A 21137-nucleotide genomic window follows, 5' to 3' on the forward strand; every position below is an offset into this window, starting at 1 on the left:
GGGTTAGGTTTAGGGTGAGGGGGAGTTAGCTTTAGGCACCCCTGGGGGAAGGTTAGGGTTAGGCACTAGGGGGCAAGGTTAGGGTTAGGCACCCCTATAGGAGGGTTAGGGGGGGGAGAGAGGAGGGTTGGGTACCTTACTTACCTCCATTGGGATCTGCGCTGTTCAGCCTGCCGGCCTCGGAATTTCGACCGCCAGACTCTCGTCCGGTGGTCATTCATTCCGATTCCGTATGACACTCACTCCTCATTATCTTGTGTTGCAGCATAGTGACTGTAGGAGGAGGCACTTAGTGATCTACATGTCCCATTCTGACACTGTATTGCCAAGTAGTAGGAGAACATTGACAGGAAACATGGTAATAAAATTAGCATATAATTATTGATACATGCAGCCTTCCTGAACAGTAGTGGTCTTAGGCAGGTGCCATTTTAAATAAAACTCTTTGATAACTCAAAGTCTCTCCCCATAATGTTTGGATAGACCTCCTATATGGAAAGTTCATGTGTACTATAAACTTATACATTATTAGTAATTATTCGTATTTTCTACAAGAACATATTTTATTGATGGCATGTTTGTCTTTTTTTTAGGCTTGCTTAGTTCACACTAATGAGACCATTAGAGTCCGTTACTTTATGGACAAACTGTTAGAGAAGAGGAGGCCGGTAATGTTGGTCGGCAATGCTGGCACAGGAAAATCAGTACTCGTTGGAGAAAAACTATCTTCTTTGGATCCTGATGAGTATTTAATCAAGAATGTGCCATTCAACTACTACACCACATCAGCCATGCTACAAGGTAATATGGAAAATGACTGTCATTGTTGTCTTATTTGAAATCCAACATTTGACCATTATCTGTTTTAATAAATGCTATCAGGTTGAGTGCTCAGGCTCCAACCACATACAACAGTGTTAGCCAAACTTATCACACAGGAACCCCTAAGGGGCAGACTCAATTAAGAACAGATGCCGCCGGGCCCTTTCTGTTGGCTACCACTCGTTAACTGACAGCGGCTGATTCTGCTAGCAGCATACGGGGATGCAAGCAGAATCCTAACCCTGTCGGGATGCCGGCATCGGGATTTTGAACGCCGAACGCTGGCATCCCGTATCCATCCCGTCAGGAATACATAATGTAGCTCTGCAGTCAATTTCTGTGAAGTTTACAGGGTCAACCTTGTAAATGTAAAAAAGCAATAAACACAATATCGAATGCAGTAATGTATGTCAACGAGCTATACAACTGTGACTATGCTTGACTAACTAAAACTATCCTGAGTGTTACCAGTCCCATTATTGATAATGGCGTGAAATAATATTACATCACTCTGAAGCAATATAGAAGCCTGAAATGTTTGAATGCCAGGCTTTTTATTACTGTTTATTAATGATCAGTATAGTTTAGATCATTCAGACCGGAATATGGCATGGTATTATTATTGTGCTTTAATTATATGGTGCCACAAGTGTTCCACAGCGCCTTAACATAGTACATAAACAAATAAGTGAACAATAAACCAGTGACTTGCAGTACAATACAATGTAAGACAAGGACATGATTTATACACATTGCTGCAATAGCGATCATAACACTCAAAATAAGCAGCAGAGCTGCAGTAACCAAGTGTTAGGTACCCTTGTGGGGAGTATTGAGTATGGGGTAGACAGGGAGGAAGGAGCCTTCAAGAAATTGAAGCAAAATCACTTTTATTGTGTGATTTATTATAATTTTCTATATGACGGATTTTCATCTACTGTATATCGATACCATTTTAGCCGCTGTCTAGGGACCATTGTAGTTGTTATTCATTCATTAGTAAATGTGGTGTTTAAGCATCACTGGACAGTACTGTCTTAAAAAGGCTTTGCTTTTGTAATTGTATAGGAACAATACCTAACACCAATGCCTGTTAATCACAGTATGACATTGCTTGTATAACATGTTTACTGTGAAGATGGAAAGGCAGTGTGACAATACAATTTTTAATTTCTTCTTCAAGGTCCAGAGGGTCCACAGGGATACCATGGGGTGTAGGTGGTGGATAAGGACCGGACACCAAACAGCTAAGCTTTCAACTGCCAGGATGCAACAGTCCCTCCCCCCAAAATCCCGCCCCTGAGCCTGAGGCAAATCAGTTTGCTTGGTGTCCGGCTGGAGCTCGGATCACCTTGTATAACAGTGGCTACCGTATGAAGCCCAAAGCTTTAATTTTATGATTTCTAATTTTATTTATCTTTATTACTGAGTGCGCAGCATCAGACTGTCCTTAGGACGTCTGTGCTACCACTTCATCACCCCTCTGGGCGCCGCAACTCCATAGCATCACTTGGTACTTTCGGCAGGGCTCCTTTGGACCTTGCTATCCGGCCCCGCAGAGGACCCCAGCCTGCAACTCGGACCAGAGGACAGGTAAGGCAGGTTACTGCTTGCGGTAGCCCGCGGCTGGGCAGTCTTACCTACGGTTCCAGGGGACAGACTGGAGGTGCTGGGAGTGAACACCGGCCTCTTACGCGTGATCCACTAGACCACCTGGGTACATATGGTGCGGGAATCCAGCCTCCCGGTGGTCAAAAATCAGCCAGGGGAGGTCAGCTTTCCCTATTACAGTGGCCCCTCCCCCAGCTCAAGACGTAATTTCACCGCGGTCTGGACACTCTGAGCTGCTCTCCTCCTTGGACCCCGCCCGCTCAGAAGTCTCTGGCGGCCATTTTCTGTAGGCTCAGCCACAACTCTCTCTGAAAAACGCTGGGTCCGGTCCCCCTACATACTTCTTCCAGGAGTCAGGTTATGTAGCGCTATAGCATACCAGACACTGCGTCTGAGTAGTTGAATGTAGCGCCCTTTTGCAGTTAGTGTTTTTCTGCATAGTATGTGACTTTTGCTAGCGCTGCTTGTCTATATGATTTTTCTTATCTGTCAGCCTATGCCTTTCCCTTTCTTCTCACTATAACCCTATCATACCGCTGTATTCAGGGCTGCTATACTTCACTTTTGCTTTGAAATGTGAAGGCTGTCACATACTGTTTGGTTGCACTCTACACAGTACCATATCATGTGCTGTGCTCTCCTGCAGTTTATTTAAGCATAGGCAGGATCACTATACTGCAGTACCCATTTGTATACACTGTTGCATAATAGCGTCTGCATACCCATTTGTATTTGGTGTATTCTGTCGCATAATAGCATTTGCATACCCATTTGTATTTGGTTTATTCTGTCACATATTAGTGTATACTCTGCGACTATGTCTAACAAAGGCAAAAGTAGCAAGCAAGTGACTGCACCTACGTTGCTCTCATGCAAATCTTGTTCAGCAAGCTTGAATGAGGAGGATGTTGTCCAGGACGGACTAAGTACAATGTGTTCTATTACACTAGGTACGTCTTCTGCCCTTGCACAGGAGCCTCCTTGGGCGTCCCTGACAGTCACGGCAGTAATTCCCCCTATGGGGTTGCCTCAAAAGGTACAGGCAGTACCGGTACCACTATGGGTAGATGTCCTCTCTACTACGGTACAGAGTCTAGCAGCTTCCTCTACAGCCTTTCAAAATATGTTGCAAGGTGAGAAGCCCCTACCCAGTAAACCTACAAAGCGTACTGTGTTGTCTTCACAGTCTTCACAACTTTCAGAATCTGAGATATCATCTGAGGCAAAAGACACTGACAATCTCTCTCATACTGCATCTCAGGGGAAGGAGAGCATCAGTCTAAAATGAATATACCTGCTTTGGTGCGAGCTGTCAGATCTATCTTCCAAATAGAAGACAATGAGCCCATCCCCAAATCAAATCACCCGCTATTTAAACAACAAAAAGTGGCTTCAGCAGAATTTCCTCTCTATGATCAGCTAGCCAAACACATAGCAGCAGCTTGGCAGATGCCTGGTAAGAGGTTTCAGCTCCAAAAACGCCTGAACTATCGTTACCCTTTTCCTGCAGCTCATTGCGCAAAATGGGAGGCTCCCCCAGCAGTAGATTCCTATGTTACGCAATTGATTAAAAGCTCCACATTACCTATCCCTGCAGCTTCCTCATTAAAGGACCCTATGGATAGAAACATTGAAACTGGCCTTAAATCTGTGTATTCCCTTTCAGGAGCCATTGCTCACCCATCAATGGCTATTGCCTGTGTGGCGAAAATGATTGAGAGCTGGGCAGATGCTTTAGAATAGTCTTTCACCCTAGAGGCCTCTAGAGATCAGATGTCTCAGATGTTTTATATAGCTCACATAAGAGATGCAGCTTCCTATATCAGAGAAGCGACCTTGCATGATAGTCTCCTGGCCTCTAGAGCATCGGCTACGTCAGAGTCTGCCCGCCGCACTCTTTGGCTACGGTCATGGAAGGCGGATTCAGACTCTAAGAAGGCCTTAGAATCATTACCTTACACTGGTGAGATCTTGTTTGGCTCAGATCTTGACAAGATTGTAGCCACTTTGGCAGCATCAAAAACTGCTTTTCTGCCCTCAGCAACTACTGCAAAGGAAAGCCTATGGGTCAGTCCTTTCCTCAGCAATCGGCTTCCACAAGGGCCACTAAGCCCAGGACCAAGAAGATCTGGGCCACCCGACATCCTGCTTCCAAATCTGAGGACAAACCTTCAATCTGACGGGGCGGGCCACCCCCTGGGGGACCCCAGAGTAGAAGGCCGACTTCTTCAATTTGCCCAGTGCTGGCGTCAAACCACCACAGACGCTTGGGTACAAGAAGTGTCTCTCACGGTTGCGCCTTCTCATTCCTAAGACGGCCACCCCACCAGTTTTTCTACACAGGCCCCCCCATCAATCCCGAGCAGAGCCTTGCTTATCCAGAAAGCCATTCAGTTCTTGCTGCAAGCTGGGGTAATAGTTCAAGTTCCGCTATCGCAGCGAGGGAACGGTTATTATTCTATAGTTTCTGATGCAGAAACCATATGGGTCTTATCGTCTTATGCTCAACCTCAAATCCCTGAACAAATTATCAGGGTGCCCAGATTGTGGATGTATACCCTGCGCTCTATTGTACTAGCTATGGAGCCGGGGGACTTTATGGTATCTCTGGATATTTGGGACGCTTACCTACATGTACCTATAATGCCCTCAGCGTTATCTCCAGTTTGCTGTACTACAGCAACATTTCCAATTTCAGGCTCTGCCCTTTGGACTTTCTACAGCACCAGGGGTCTTTACCAAAAGTATGGCAGCCATGGCAGCCCACCTGCGTGGTCAGGGAGTCAGGCTGCTACCATACTTGGATGGCCTCTTGCTCTTAGCACGCTCCCCAGAGGTTCTTCAATGCCATCTTTAGATAACCATTGCCACAGAGACACGGCTGGTTAATCAACTGGAAAAAGTCCTCCCTGAACTCTTCACAAAGGATGTTCCATCTGGGGGCTCTTTTGGATTCTCAAGCTCAGAGAATCTCCCTGACAATGGACAAGATCTCCACACTTCAACAAGTGCGCAGATTACTCCGCAGTCGCCAAGTCTCAGTTCACTGAGCAATGCAGATTCTGGGATCCATGGTATCCACCTTCGACATGGTGGAGTACGCTCAGTTCCATTCCAGGCTTCTGCAACACCTAATGCTCTCCAGATGGAACGAGTTACCCCATTGGATCAGATCCCAGACATTGATTTTCTCTCCAGAGGTTTGTCTGTCCCTTTCTTGGTGGTTACAGATGTCCAACCTAGCCAAGGTTCGTCCCTTTTGACTCCCAGAGTGGGTACTCCTTACAACAGACGCAAGCCTCCGGGGCTGGGGCACAATGACCAGTCAACACTCCTTCCAGGGCCATTGGACATCGGTCAAGTCGACCAGACAATCAATGTATTGGAACCCCGAGCCATCTACAGATCCCTCACTCTGGCTTAGGACATTCTTCAGGGCAAGGCTGTACAAGGGCAATCCAACAATGCTACAGCAGTGGCCTACATCAAACACCAATCACGAAGTCGGTCAGCAATGGCAGAAGTGTCAGGCATTCTCGCATGGGCCGAAGGTCACCTCCCGGTCATCTCCGCGGTGTTCATTCTGGGAGTTCTCAACTGGGAAGCGGACTTCCTCAGACGTCACAATGTGCATGCCGAGGAATGGTCTCTCCACCCAGAGGTTTTTCCACACCTAGTGGACAAGTGGGACCTGCCAGAGGGTGGACCTCATGGCCTCCCGACACAATCGCAAGCTACCAGTGTACGGGTCCAGAACAAGGGATACCGAAGCAGCCTTCGTAGACTCCTTGTCAGTGAAGTGGACCTTCCATCTTGCATACCTATTCCCTCCAGTCTCCCTTCTTCCTCGAGTCCTTTGGAAGTTCAAGCAAGAAGGAGGCACTGTCCTGCTGGCGGCTCCAGCCTGGCCCAGATGACATAAGCCAATCTTCACAGCCTCTCCATAGACGCTCCTTTCCTACTTCCTCAACATTCGGAACTGTTGTCTCAAGGTCCATGTCTTTGACGGCGTGGCACTTGAGACATCCCTCCTAAGGTCCAAAGGATTTTTTAGCTCAATGGTCCAGACTATGCTCAGAGCGCATAAGCCAACCTCTGCCCTGATCTGTGGCAAACATACTTCCAGTGGTGTGCTGCCAGAAGTTTTGACCCTCAAGTTTTTAGGGTCTCTAGAGTTCTGTCCCTCCTTCAAGCAGGATTGGACCTTGGACTACACCTGGCCTCACTGAAAGTGCATGTCTCTGCTCTGTCCATTTGGTTCCAGCATAGAATTGCTCCAATGCCGGATGTTCACACCTTCCTTCAGGGTGTCCTCCATATTCAACCTCCCTTCGTCCCTCCAGTGGCACTGTGGGATTTGTCAGTGGCTCTCCAGGCCCTTCAGGGCTCTCTGTTTGAACCCTTGGAATCTGTGGAACACAAGTGGCTCACAGGGAAGACTCTCTTTCTTCTGGCTCTAACGTCCGTCTGTAGGGTATCAAATTTATGGACCCTTTCCTGTTGCACCCCATTTCTGATTTTTCATAAGGAGAGGGCTATTCTTCAAACTCGTCCTGACTTCCTTTCCAAGTTTGTTTCTCATTCCATATTAATGAGGAAAGCGTAGTCCCAGCCTTCCAATCATCAGACCTTTCGGCAGGTGAGGCCTCCTTGGATGTGGTCTGTGCTCTCACGATCTACGTGGACCGTACAAGTTCTCTTTGGAAAACAGATTTCCTATTTGTCCTCTATGGATTCCATAAGAAGGGATGGCTAGCTAACAAACAGACTCTGGCCAGATGGCTTCGCATGACTATCTCACAGGCTTACACACAGACGGGCTTTTCTGTGCAGGCTACTGTCTCTGCTCATTCCACTCGCTCTGTGGGACCCTCGCGGACAGCTCGCTGTGGCGCTTCAGGTGAACAGCTTTGTAAGGCAGCCACATGATCTTCTGTCCACACCTTTCTTAGGTTTTATGCCTTCAATACCTTTGCCTCTCAGGATGCTTCATTTGGACGCAGGATACTCCTCTCAGCTCAGGAGCATCCCCTTCCTTGAATACTGCTATGGGACATCCCCCTGGTAACCCTGTGGATCCCTGTGGACCCCAAAGAAGAAAATGAGAGTTATGGTAAACTTATCTTTGTTAACTCTCTTTCTTCGAATTCCATAGGGTCCACAGGGCGCCTACCCTGACGCCCCTGGCTTCTCTGGGTTGGGTTTCCTGGTCACCAGTTTCCCGCCTCTTTGATGTGAGAGTGTGATTCTTCTGTGTACCAGTCTTCCTTCTCTCCTCTCCTCCTCCTGCCTTGGGCTTGTTAACAAACTGATTTGCCTGAGGGGCGGGGTTTAGGGGGGAGGGACCATTGCATCCTGGCAATTGAAAGCTTAACTTTGGTGTCTGGTCCTTATCCACCACCTACACCCCCATGGTATCCCTGTGGCCCCTATGGACTTAGAAAAAAGAGAGTTAACAAAGGTAAGTTTTACCATAACTCTCATTTTACATACAGTAGGTGACAGATGTATAATACAGGGTTAATTACAGAGTGACTCATTTATAAAGCGTAAAATAGCCAGGTACAAAATGGCAGCAAAGTTAGTAGCAATCAGAAGAGTTGGCCAGAATGAGGGAATTTTTTCCTACATGCTGGTACCTCTAGCTTTGAAGATCAATGCAACAATGTTTTATTTTGTGGGCTGAGATTATTGAATGATAAGTGGGTAGAGAGGACATTTTTAGCAGCACTTGTTGTACAAAGGACTCACTCTGCAAAATTACCTTATTTTTTTTTTCTGAGCTGTCAGATATCCGGTCTCATTGTAATCAGATGCTTTTTGCACTTTCCACTTGCACTTAGTCAGAGAATTGCATTTGTAAGCAGACTTTGCCCAATGTAAAAATAAATATTTATCACACACTGTCACATGTAATAAAGGCAGTCTCATTGTCCTGTCATTTAATTTAAACCATAATGATGCTAAACTAAGCAGTGTTTCAGGAAAAGAAAATATTTTATGTAAGAGCTGATAATAACAGTAGTGGACTTGGATGAGACATTTACATGTACACTTTTTCACAGTGCTCTCCATAAAATCTACAGTATGTGCACTATGCGTAGGTGTCTTATAAGAGTAAAGGCTAGCACCTTAGGTGTGTGCTAGAAAGACCATCTCAGAGGAATTGTGCAAAACTACAGTGATTTGTGTTGCACATCGAGTGCAAGTTGTAAAGGAGTTTGCAGTATCTTGAATGCAATACTCAATATGTACACTGGAGGGCAGTGTTATAACACAGTTTTTGTTGTAATGGATTATACAGTATATCATATACTGTATGTACTTGTAATGACAGGATCTCCGGTTTTTTTTTCCTGTTTATTTGTTATTAGTGTCCAGACGTTGTGACCCATATCTTGCCTTGTTCAAATCTTTCTTGTTTTGATACTATTTGCAGTTATACACACGTTCTTTATGCTGAAGTCCAAACAAGTATGTTAGCATAATGAAAATGATGGTGTCATGTTTATGTTGTGTGAGCAGTTCATTTGTGCTCCTGTCACCAGTGCTGTATAGTTGGTTATACTGCCTAATGGCCTATGTGATTAAATCCAACTGAAAGAAGACCTTGTTCTCTAATTTCATGTGATTTCATTTTATTGCTTTACTCAAAGCCTTGTGAACTATGTAGATAGCAAAATAAAATAGGCTTTACCAAAGAGAGAGCATGATCAGTCTGTAGTGCTGTACTCGTGCTATGTTCTCTTGTGCAGGCTTCCTCCAATATGTACAGCAGGAGAGTTTTGAGGTGTAGACTAATACAGCTGGGGAACTAGCTCTGTGAGCTTACACCTGACAGTCATATGCCTTACAAGTTACTCCTGGGCAGGCTTCTTCATATCTCACACAGTTCTCTTCCAGTACAGATGGACGAAGACAGCTGGAGAGAGCCCAGAGCACAATTTAACTTAGTTTCCCATACGTTAGCAGGACTTATATAATGCACATGGCTCTATGCAGTAAAGCATTAAGACAATATCTTAGAACTTGGTGTCAGGCCCTAAATGAACTTTCTGTTTCCCTATGAATCTGTCACACACCTTACTCTATAATACAGATGGGTAATATAGCTGACTGGCAAAAGCAGACCACAAAGTGTAGTCATGCAGCAGTAATTGGTACAGTCCACACAGATAGATAATCCGTGGCCCCCTAACTATCAGTCTCATTGCACCGTTGCACAAGCTGACTGACATGGCATGATGGGACACACCAATTTAGAGACACAGCTTAGTAAAGCTTGGTTGCACTGCAGCAAAGTATGATGTGATGAGATGATAAGGCGTGACTTTGGTTTTAGTTCACACCCCTCCATTTGATGATCATATAATTGCTGCCTGCTGCTTTGTGCTGACACACTGCATTCAGAGCTCTTTCCCATACGTGCTGAGAAAATGACAAAGAAAACTAACGCTTGCTGTAAACTTGTACTAGTGTCTAGTAGTATTTATTAACACATAAGAAATATGGTTGTGCTGCTTTTAAATGTTACAATGCTCTGATAGGAATGATCACATAAGAAAACCATTTACCCATGGGTTTTTGCTGACACTGAGCACCGAGTCTCCCGGCCCCCCTCCGCTCTGGGACCCATCTCTAGAAATAGTGCAACCCCACCACTGCATCCATCTTTCTTGTACTTTTCAGTTGTCCTTGGATAAAAAAAACTCATTAACATTGAATAATTACATGGGTTGCCTACATCACACGCTGATGATTTACTGAGAGTAATTGCATTGTTGCAACAAAGTAAAAAAAAAAAAACTTCCAGCAATCTTTGCTGTCTGCCACGGTTTACTGTAGTGTACAATTAAAGGAGAATTAGCTCATGATTAAAGAAAAAGGGTTTGTGCAGACACCCCACGATTTTAAGTGCTGCTATATTTTCAAACTCACTAGATTCACGTGAGCTGAAATCTCCTGTTTATGGTTAGATTGGAAACCACTATAATATATTTCAGCAGAAAAGGTTATAACTTATAACAATAAATTGCTAATTTGCTTACTGTCAGCTGAGGGATGTGAGTAAATGGAAGACTACAGTTCACTTGACAATATAGTAAACATTAATATTTATTTAATGTCCTTGAACTGTACCTTCCTAGGCCTATGTGACAGACACAGTCCTGCATGTAATGTTTATTCATACAGCTTTGTACTCCTCCCTTAACTGTACACCGTTTTGCACAAATGTAGGTTAAGTTCCCAAAGCAGGAACATGCGCCCTCACAAGTCTTTCTCAGACTCTGCTTATTTTGCACTTTTCTGCAGCTTCTTGGAAAATTCAGGCTGGCTATTAGCTTCAATATGTTTTATGGGTCACTGGCAGACTAATAACTGCCTTCATTTAAAAGACCATGCTAGTGTCACTGGAAGAACATTGTACACTCGAGAGGCACAGAAAGTCTACTTTAAAAGAACAAGTTCAGCGAACATAATTAGACTCAATTTGTTCAACAAATGGCAAAACCTTAACCGTAAAGGCCAGGAACTAGCTGCTACTATCTCTGCAAGATCATGCATGCAGCAATTAAACTGGTCTTGGTGCATACACACGGTCAGATTTCCCTGGTCGATTTGAACGATAATGATATCGATATATCATTATCGTACAATACGACCAGTTTCTGGCCCCTTCAAACGACCAAATGATGGTCGATATCGACCATCGCCCGTGCAAGCAGGCCAACCTGGTAGATATCGAACAGGTTAGCCTGTTTACTATAGGGACCCGCGATCGTTGATCACAGGTCATTATAGTAGTTGGGGGGTTGGTGCATGTGTTGGATGTTCGATATCGATCATACAACACATGCAGGATGATCAGATAACGATCGTTATCTGATCGTCTCCAAGTCTGACCGTGTGTACCCTCTATTAGTCTAGTAGTTGCACACCTGCTGGAGAGAGATCGCTTGCCCAGGTCTGGTCATATAGATTTAACCCATTATTGGGTATGAGTATGATATGAGATAATCACTATTACTTTTATGCTGGAAACCACAATTCAAAACCCAGTATCCCAGATGAGACCTATTTTGCCATCTACAATGTGTTAATAATAGCAAATTAACATTCATTGCCCTCCTCTCATTCATTGGTCATGCAGATGATGGGAAGAGCCGGTTATCAGCATGGTATTCCTTTATTTGAATATGTGTCACAGGATGGAATCACTGATTAAACAAGAAGTGAAGGGAAGCACAGCTATACAGTAGCAGTCGCATCACATTACCTACAGTCAGGTGCATAAATATTGGGACATTGACAGAATTTTCATATTTTGGCCTCTATTCACCACCACAATGGCTTTGAAATGAAACAAACAAGATGTGCTTTAACTGCAGACTTTCAGATTTAATTTGAGGGTAATTACATCCAAATCAGGTGAACGGTGTAGGAATTACAACGGTTTCTATATGTGCCTCCCACTTTTTAAAGGGCCAAAAGTAATGGGACAAACTAAACAGTCCTAAATCTAACTTTCACTTTTTAATACTTTGTTGCAAATCCTTTGCAGGCAATTACAGCCTGAAGTCTGGAACACATAGACATCACCAGACGCTGGGTTTCATCCCTGGTGATGCTCTGCCAGGCCTCTACTGCAAATGTCTTCAGTTCCTGCTTGTTCTTGGGGCATTTTCCCTTCAGTTTTGTCTTCATCAAGTGAAATGCATGCTCAATCAGATTCAGGTCAGGGGATTGACTTGGCCATTGCATAACATTCCACTTTTTAGCCTTAAAAAACTCTTTGGTTGCTTTTGCAGTATGCTTCAGGTCATTGTCCATCTGCACTGTGAAGCGCCATCCAATGAGTTCTGAAGCATTTGACTGAATATGAGCATATAATCTTGCCCGAAACACTTCAGAATTCATTCTGCTGCTTTTGTCAGCAGTCACATCTTCAATAAATACAAGGGAACCAGTTCCATTGGCAGCCTTACATGCCCATCCCATGACACTACCACCACCATACTTCACTGATGAGGTGGTATGTTTTGGATCATAAGCAGGTCCTTTCCTTCTCCATACTCTTCTCTTCCCGTCACTCTGGTACAAGTTGATCTTTGTCTCAACTGTCCATAGGATGTTGTTCCAGAACTGTAATGGCTTTTTTAGATGTTGTTTGGTAAACTCTAATCTGGTCTTCCTGTTTTTGTGGCTCACCAATGGTTTACATCTTGTGGTGAACCCTCTATATTCACTCTTGTGAAGTCTTCTCTTGATTGTTGACTTTGACACATATACACCTACCTCCTGGAGAGTGTTCTTGATTTGGCCAACTGTTGTGAAGGGGTTTTTCTTCACCAAGGAAATAATTCTTCTGTCATCCACCACAGTTATTTCCCATGGTCTTCCGGGTCTTTTGGTGTTGCTGAGCTCTCCGGTGCGTTCTTTCTTTTTAAGAATGTTCCAAACAGTTGATTTGGCCACACCTAATGTTTTTGCTATCTCTCTGATGGGTTTGTTTTGATTTTTCAGCCTAATGATGGCTTGCTTCACTGATAGTGACAGCTCTTTGGATCTCATATTGAGAGTCGACAGCAACTGATTCCAGATGCAAATGTCACACCTAGAATCAACTCCAGACCTTTTACCTGCTTTATTGATAATGAAATAACGAGGGAATAGCCCACACCTGTCCATGAAATAGCTTTTGAGTTGATAGTCCCATTACTTTTGGCCCCTTAAAAAGTGGGAGGCACATATAGAAACCGTTGTAATTCCTACCCCGTTCACCTGATTTGGATGTAATTACCCTCAAATTAAATCTGAAAGTCTGCAGTCAGAGAGCCTGATTCTGCTTCACATGTAATGCAAACTTAACTCCAGATGCCCACTGTGAACCAAATGCCACAATACATATGTTCTGAGTCATACGCACCTAAATGTTTGCAACGCCCCAGTCTGAGAGTAACCTTCATAGTTATCATCGCCACTTACACCTCCCCCATGCTAGGTGCAGGAAATACGGCTGAATTTGGTGTCCACAATGCATTAGCACACTCACAAAATACTCTCTTGCATGTGTTCCCATTGTAGCCACCCAGAAATGCACATTTAGTGGCCACAGAGAAATGGAGGAGATTGGTATGACTAAGTTTGCAAATATGTGAATGCAGCATAGCTAGATGCGGCCGTATTCAGACTTGGGTGCGACTCAGAATAGAAACAGGATCCTTAAGGGTCTGCAAAACATATCTGTTATTTTTTTGTAAGTATAGAGTTTGGGTCTCCAGCACCACTGAGTACTGAAGAGAAAAAGGTTGTGTGCCTACCTGTTACCAGGGAACGCATCCCTAATGATCCTTTTCCATCCCTTATTCTCATCTAATCTTAACCCCTGTGCCCCTGATCTGTACTTAGCAAGGTCCAACTCATCTCACCTGTCAGTGCAAACTGTTGTACTATCTCAGACAATGTTACCTACCTTGACCACCAAATCCACATGCTTTTTTGTAAACATATGCTTTTGGGCTGGTAATATCACTAATTTCCATTTGCCCAAGTGGTTCTCCATTGCCTGAACTCTTGTAAATGATCCTTCTTGTTCTTTGTTTGTGTTCTGATGTTACAATTCTATCTGCTGTGCTGACTTCTTGTAGATCCATCTTACTCACTGAATGTCATATGATATTATACAGTACCCTATGGTGATGTTTTTTTTCTTCATGTCTGATATCTATAGAAGATCTTTTTCTCTTTTTAACCCCAGCTATTCTAGAGAAGCCACTAGAGAAAAAATCTGGCAGGAATTATGGCCCACCGGGTACCAAGAAACTGATCTACTTTATTGATGACATGAACATGCCAGAGGTTGATACTTATGGAACAGTACAGCCTCATACGCTCATCCGCCAACACATGGACTATGGACACTGGTAAAGAACGTGCATATGGATTTGGTAGTAGGGAAGAGAAGAGGCTTTACTGTAAGATTTCAGAAAACTGTCATTAGGTTTGGATGTGGAGTGTCACAGTAGCAAGAGCTAACTGGGGACCACATGTGGCCCTTCTGATCATCTTCCATTTTTCTCTCTAGTGAGTTCAACTGTTTAGTAGCACAACACATACAGACAGCTGATATAACTGGGTGATCCTTCTCAACAGGTGTTCTCACACAGTGACCAACCAGTTAAGAATTATGCTAGTGCTCTGATGTCATAGTTATGCCTTAGACACTCTGATGTCATAGTTATGCCTTAGACACTGATATAAGGCATTTATTTGGAAAGTAACGCTTAGGGGCAGATTCATATAGCCACAATGTTTACCCGAGGGTAATTGCTCTGCCCCGACCTATGTAATTGAGTGCCGATACTCTGCATGTTAAGCTCCAGAGGATGCACTTAACACAGATTCTTCCTCGCAGCCTCTGAAGCTGCAAATGGCACCCTGCAACCAGTAGCGCTGTTGTAGAGCTGACCAGAGCTCTTGGATGCTCTGGGCAGAACTCCTGGTGCAGGTGGCTCCACTCAGTCATTGTGATGCCGTGATGTAACATGTTCGGGAGCCCTGCTCCAGTACTGCTGCTAAAACTTAACCTTAGTGTGCGTGTTTGTCTGTGTGCCTGTAGGGAATATACATAGTAAGTTTCACTGGGACAAGGACTGAAGTAAGTTGTTTTTTTAGATAGAATTCATAGCAAATTTCCATAATTTGACAAAGTAACCAATTTTCTGAAAACTCACAGTGAAAGAAAATGTAAGAGAATGCATGTTTGGTACACTGCGCACTGAAAGTTCCAAAATAAATACTACTTCAGCTAACAGTGGTACATTCAATCAGGATGAGGAGCTAGGTCTATCACTGGTGTCACGATAATCATAATAGCCCATAGATTGCTGTATGTCAGACAGCTGGATATCCTTCATTTGGTTGGATAATAAATTAGACATCAGTAAGCTACAGCATCTGGTGAGGAAAAGAGATATAATGTATATAGTTCAGACAGCTATGTTACATGTGTGTTACAGTGCTGAAAATTAGAGCATATCTTAGTAGAATAGTGTATTTTAGAAATAGAGATAGAAAGGGCAAATAAGCTATGAGTGGCAGTCATTTCTACTCCTTCCCTGTGCTGTATTGTACAATTGCATTTTTCACTAAGCTATATTGCTTTGCTTTAATTCTTAAGGTACGACCGGAACAAGCTGACAATGAAAGAGATAATGAATGTCCAGTATGTGTCTTGCATGAATCCCACTGCTGGCAGCTTCACCATCAACCCCCGACTACAGGTGAGTACAGGGCTGGCATCAGATATCTCGGGGCCCAGTACATACATGTTTTTGTGGCCCCCATCCCTCCCTGAAAGGTGCAGGCTCATGCCCCCTGTGTCTCTCTAGACCCATCCCAGTGTCTTCAGCACCATCCCCATGTGTCTCTCCTGCCTCTTCTCCCTGTCTGTCTCTCCACCACCAGCCTCATCCCCCCGCAAATGGACCAGCACCCCTACCCCTCCAAACCCCATCTACTGTGTGTCTCTGGTGCAGTGGCCTGGTGGAAGTAGATCTAATGTGTTTAAGTAACTTTTTAAATGAGTGTATTGTGACTCGAGTAGCTTCTTGGTCAGTCAGCCAGCATGGCCTCTTATAGGGGTGCTATATTTTTCCTTTAATCATTAACACATATGAGTTACACATTTGTTAATACATTTCAAATAGTAATGATGAAATATGTTTACCCCCATGCAGAGACATTTCAGTGTGTTTGCTCTATCCTTCCCTGGCATGGATGCCCTTGCTACAATCTACAGCACCATTCTGACTCAACATCTGAAGGTGGGCAACTTCCCGACTCCTCTGCAGAAGACAACACAGCAGCTGATTAGCTTAGCATTGTCTCTGCATCAGAAAGTGACCTCAACCTTCTTGCCCACAGCCATCAAGTTCCACTATATCTTCAACCTAAGGGACCTATCCAACATATTCCAGGTGAGTGCTTTCAGTGGAATCTGTTTTTATTGTCATTGCAAAGTTGTCTACAAATTCACTTCATGCAAACTCTGGGCTGGTCCAGATTGTCAAGGAGAGATTATTGGCAAGCATGTTTCACACATTCTCAGTTCCATTGGGTATGTGCGAACCTGAACAGCCAGATAACATCAACAGTGGCCTGCAAAACGGCAAGATTCTCATTATCGCTGCCAGACTGTTTTGCCAGGGAACAGAGCTGCTTGGATGCCATTTTAATGATTGATTGTGCCAATAACTGATTTTCTATCACTGCCAGCCATAAGGGGTTATATTAGTAAAAAGACCCCATAGTGAGGCCAGCCATAAGTTGTCATAATGGTTTGTTCAGCTCAAAGAATGACCACCTCTGCAGTGTGTATATATGAGACATATTATTGTGGTTCTTGTACCTGCATGTAGATATCAAGTAATTTCATCAGGGGATTCCGTGACTAGCTGGAGACTAAGAACACAGACTGAGTTTTGTCTAGTGACCCAGACGTGCTTTTATTGCAAAATCAGCAGCAGACCTCGGCTGTTCACGGCCCTGTTGGTTCATTACTGCTCTTCTCAGCTGTTGCTGGGACATGTTACCAAAACTAAAAATAGTTAATTTTTTTTTTCTAACAAGATTTTTGTATAAGATTTGTAGACTGCCAGTTTAATGCATATTCAGATCTCACAATCCAGGGACACTCTCATATATCAGTCTTCATTAGCAACGCTAATTGAGGTTCTGATTTCAGCCCGTGTTCGTAATGAGACAATTAGCATAGGCCTATTTGTAAGGAAGGGAGCTGTCAACTTGTTTTGACAAGGAGGATCGTGTCGGGCCTTCTAGTCACTGCTGAGTACTTACATGAGACATTAATCCTGTAAGGTAACATGACAAAAACAGAGCCATGAGACAGCTGATCGCAGATGGGGCAGCAGACAGCAATCTGTTGGTAATCATCTTGGTAAACAAAGGCTAACAAACCTTCAAATCAACAGCTGAACACCTCTGTAGGTGGAAAATAGCACTTTCGCTTTTAACTTGCTGTCCTTCTTTTAATGGTTAATTTAATTTTAGAGCATGGAAGTTGCTTATGTATTGTCTGGTATCAAATAGGTAGCTGCTTCACCTAAAGTAAACCACAGAAACTTATGGCTAATGGAATTGTGCCAATAACTGATATATTAAGTATTTGCTCGCAATGTATAGATGGGATTAAGTTGAAATCTCGGCTGTCGGGATGCCAGCGCTCAGAATGTTGGCGCTGGAATCCTGACACAAGTCAGAATCCCGGCGCCGGCATCCAGACCGCCTGCATCCTGATGCTAAGTAGCACTAGGAGGAGGGTTAGGGTTGGGCACTGGGTGGAAGGGTTAGGGTTAGGCACTAGGGGGGATGAGGTTAGGTTTAGGGTGCGGAGAGGGAGGGCTAGGGGTAGGTTTGGGATGCTTACCGTCAAGTATCTGTATCCTAACCCTGTTGGAATAATGGCGTCGGGATTCTGACCGCTGGGATCCCAAGTACCGGCATACCGTATCCAACTAGTACAGTTGTGTCCACATATATCTAGTCTCCTTGCACATTAAACAGTCATTCTAGGCATTGCGCGACTCGGTAGCGACCGAGTGTCTTTACGTGAGGCTTTTTCTTTTAAAATGCATCTTATATGCACAGTGATGCGAATAGGATGCAAAAGCTGCTTCTGATTAAAATGATATGCGGCATGCCTATATTCTGTTAGTATCTGCATGCCAAGTGTTACGTTAGTGTCACAGACGATGACACTGGTACATAGTATTTTGCATGCAGATACACCCGCAATCGCACATAGAATATAAGCAGGCTGCATATCATTTTAATCAGCAGAAGCTGCTAGTGCTACATATTTGCATCACTTTGCCAATTTTATATTTGTGCACCTGCAGATGTATGTCAACAATTTGGGGCCATTCTCAGGGTTGCTACTTTGTTTGCCTTTTTGGGACATGTATGAGAGAGAAGACCGGTATGAGAAGGGTAGGCATGAGACATGAGGGGAAAGGCATGAGGTAGGTAGACACTAGACAGACATGAGATAAGGTATATAATATACTCAGAAAAATTCTAAAATGTTTGCCAACTCTTTGCCCACCCACAATTCTTCCTCCTTCTTTACTCACTGCTCTAGATAGTACTTCAATGGCAAGCTCACACCATCCATCATAAAAACGCATCCAGATGCATCGCCCAAAGCCAACCTTCTCATTCATATACCTGCCCACAGTTTTCTCTCCTGTTCATAAAAATACGTTTTTTTTAACATTTTCCTACTCTTCTGCCTCAAACTGACCCTTCAGTCCTGTTCCAACCCAACTCCTCCACACTTTCCCCGCACTATTTGGCATCACCTACTATATCTCATCTCATCAACCTGTCCCACTCTGGCTCCTTCTTTTCCATCTTGAAACATATAGCACTTATCTGTTGTAATCTTAAGAAACCATAATTTGACCGTACCTCTATATCCAGCTGGAACTCCATTTGTCAACTCCCCTTTGCTTCCAATCTAGCTTGTATACAACATTTCTCTCCACTCTCTTCTTGCTCATCTGGATTTTGCTCTGTGCACAAAACTGGGATTTCCTTCACTAAAGTGACTAATGAACGACTGATGTAACTTCACCATACTCATCCTTCTTGACCTCTCTGCTACTTTTAGTACAGTCTTCCACCCACCTCTTCTCTACACCATTCACTCTCTTGGCCTTAACAGTACTGTTCTTTCTTGGTTTGCCTCCTACTTTTCTGAATGCTCCTTCAGTGTCTATAGCCTACTATGAAAACATCCTCTCCTCCATTTCTCTATCTGTTGGTGTTACTTGCGTATTTGCCATCTGCTTTGTTCTCTTTATACCTCCACAGTGAAGTTATACAGTTATTCGTGCTCCGCTATCACCACTATACCAGCGGTAACAAACAAATATAACACTGCTCCTTTGAACTTTCTCTCTCTAAATTTACTAAGCATCGGTTTTGCTGTAAATTCAAAACTGATGGACATTATAGGCGGATTAATGCCTAAAAATACAGTATTTATACAGCTTCCTATGTCATTGTTATTTAAAATCAGCTTTCGAAAGCCCAATGATTTCTAAGCCTCTATCCCACTGAGAAACGGAGAAGAAATTGCTGTAAATTCACTGTGGTTTTCAAGCACTGCACAGATCCTATTGAAGCACAGTGGAAAAAAATTGAAAAATCTGAATAAAATTTTGGGAAAAACATGGAGTCGGGGTCCTCTCCAAATTGATAACCATCACTAGGTCTGTTTTAATAGGCTGCTTTTGAAAAAAGGAAGGGAAAATGGGCGTGGGGTCCCCTCTATTTTTCACTTACCAGCTCTAGGCTGAACCAGCCAGGTCTGGCGACTGTATAGCTGAAGACAAGCAGGTCCTCTTGCCAAAATGTCAACCAGCCCTAGACTAGTCAGCCCGGGGCTGGAATTCCTAGGGAAGTGGCCCCCCAAAAAATGTTGTCCTCCCTCCTTGAGGACAACCAGCTCTGCTCCGTATCCCTGGTGAGGTGGGTATTGAGGCAATTAAATATTAGTAATAATAATATTGTTCTTTACAGGTGAACTACTGGTCCCAGCAAGGCTTTCAGGGCATGTTGCTATGTCTAGACATCAAGGGCTAACTGGCACCTGTAAAAAAAAAATGTTTAAAATAAACACAGGACATACACCGAATGTGGTATCCCCACACCCCTCATTTTATTACTCACAGATCATTGAAACAGTTCCTTTTCAGACTGCTGGATGTTTTATTTTGGCGTCTTTTTTGACAAAAATGCGTTTTAGTTACAATGTGATGTGACTGTCGCACCAGCTGACTGTGCTGATTAATTTGATGTGCAACACTTGTATATCTGTGTGCGACTGAGTCTCTGAATCTGTATACGAAGTGCAACAATGTTGCACCCACAGATTTTTTTTTTTAATCTTAGTTCCATTGTAGTTCATATACAGACTCCGGTGCACACAGATATACAAGTGTCACAAATCAAATTGATCAGCACAGTCTGCTGGTGCATTCTAGTCATACTGCAACTTAGACACCTTTTCGGCAAAAACAGACACTCAACGCTAGCAGAGTAGCACGGGACCTGGCAGCTTACACACGCCAGGCAAGTCGCGCTGCGTAGCGTATTGAGGCTAGATGTATAACGACACATCTGTAGTAAATTAACCCCTATGTGTCTAACTGCCTTTCTGCATCTCCACCTGGATATCCCAATAACCACCTGTCTCACTCAAGACATTACCAGAACCCTTATCCATTCTCTTGTCTTCCTCCTTGACTACAGCAACCTTCTACAATCTTGCCTTCTCTTCACCTGTATTCCCGTTCTACCATCTATCCAAAATGCTGCAGTAAGACCGATCTTCCTTTCTCATAGCCCCACATCTGCTGTACCACGCTGGAAATAAACTGAACTGGCTGCTATTCTTCCCAGAATCAACTCTAGCTGCAAATCCTTACCTTTGAAGTCCTTACCAACTCCTCCCCTTCATATAACCTTATCCCTGGTAACATCTATCACTCCTACTTCCAAGATGTCTCCTGTGCTGCTCACCATTTGGGGATTAACTTGTGCTGTCTACCCAGTTTTTCCCCAACCTTCAATCTTTTAAGTACTTTGCAACACCCAGTTCATAACTATAGTAGCCC

At 43.8% G+C, this 21137-nt stretch overlaps 1 protein-coding gene across 1 annotated transcript in view; it reads left to right on the plus strand.

Moving 5' to 3' along the window:
* Positions 1-21137, plus strand: part of DNAH9 (dynein axonemal heavy chain 9) — a 319894-nt gene that overhangs the window by 150596 nt on the left and 148161 nt on the right. Inside the window, exons 38-41 of the mRNA XM_088468617.1 lie at positions 594-801; positions 14192-14357; positions 15614-15716; positions 16173-16412. Of these exons, the coding sequence (XP_088324743.1) occupies positions 594-801; positions 14192-14357; positions 15614-15716; positions 16173-16412 (717 nt within the window). The remainder of the gene's footprint in view (positions 1-593; positions 802-14191; positions 14358-15613; positions 15717-16172; positions 16413-21137) is intronic.

This window comes from Taudactylus pleione, unplaced genomic scaffold (genome assembly GCF_031769625.1).
Source record: "Taudactylus pleione unplaced genomic scaffold, aTauple2 ptg000012l, whole genome shotgun sequence".
NCBI lineage: Eukaryota > Metazoa > Chordata > Amphibia > Anura > Myobatrachidae > Taudactylus > Taudactylus pleione.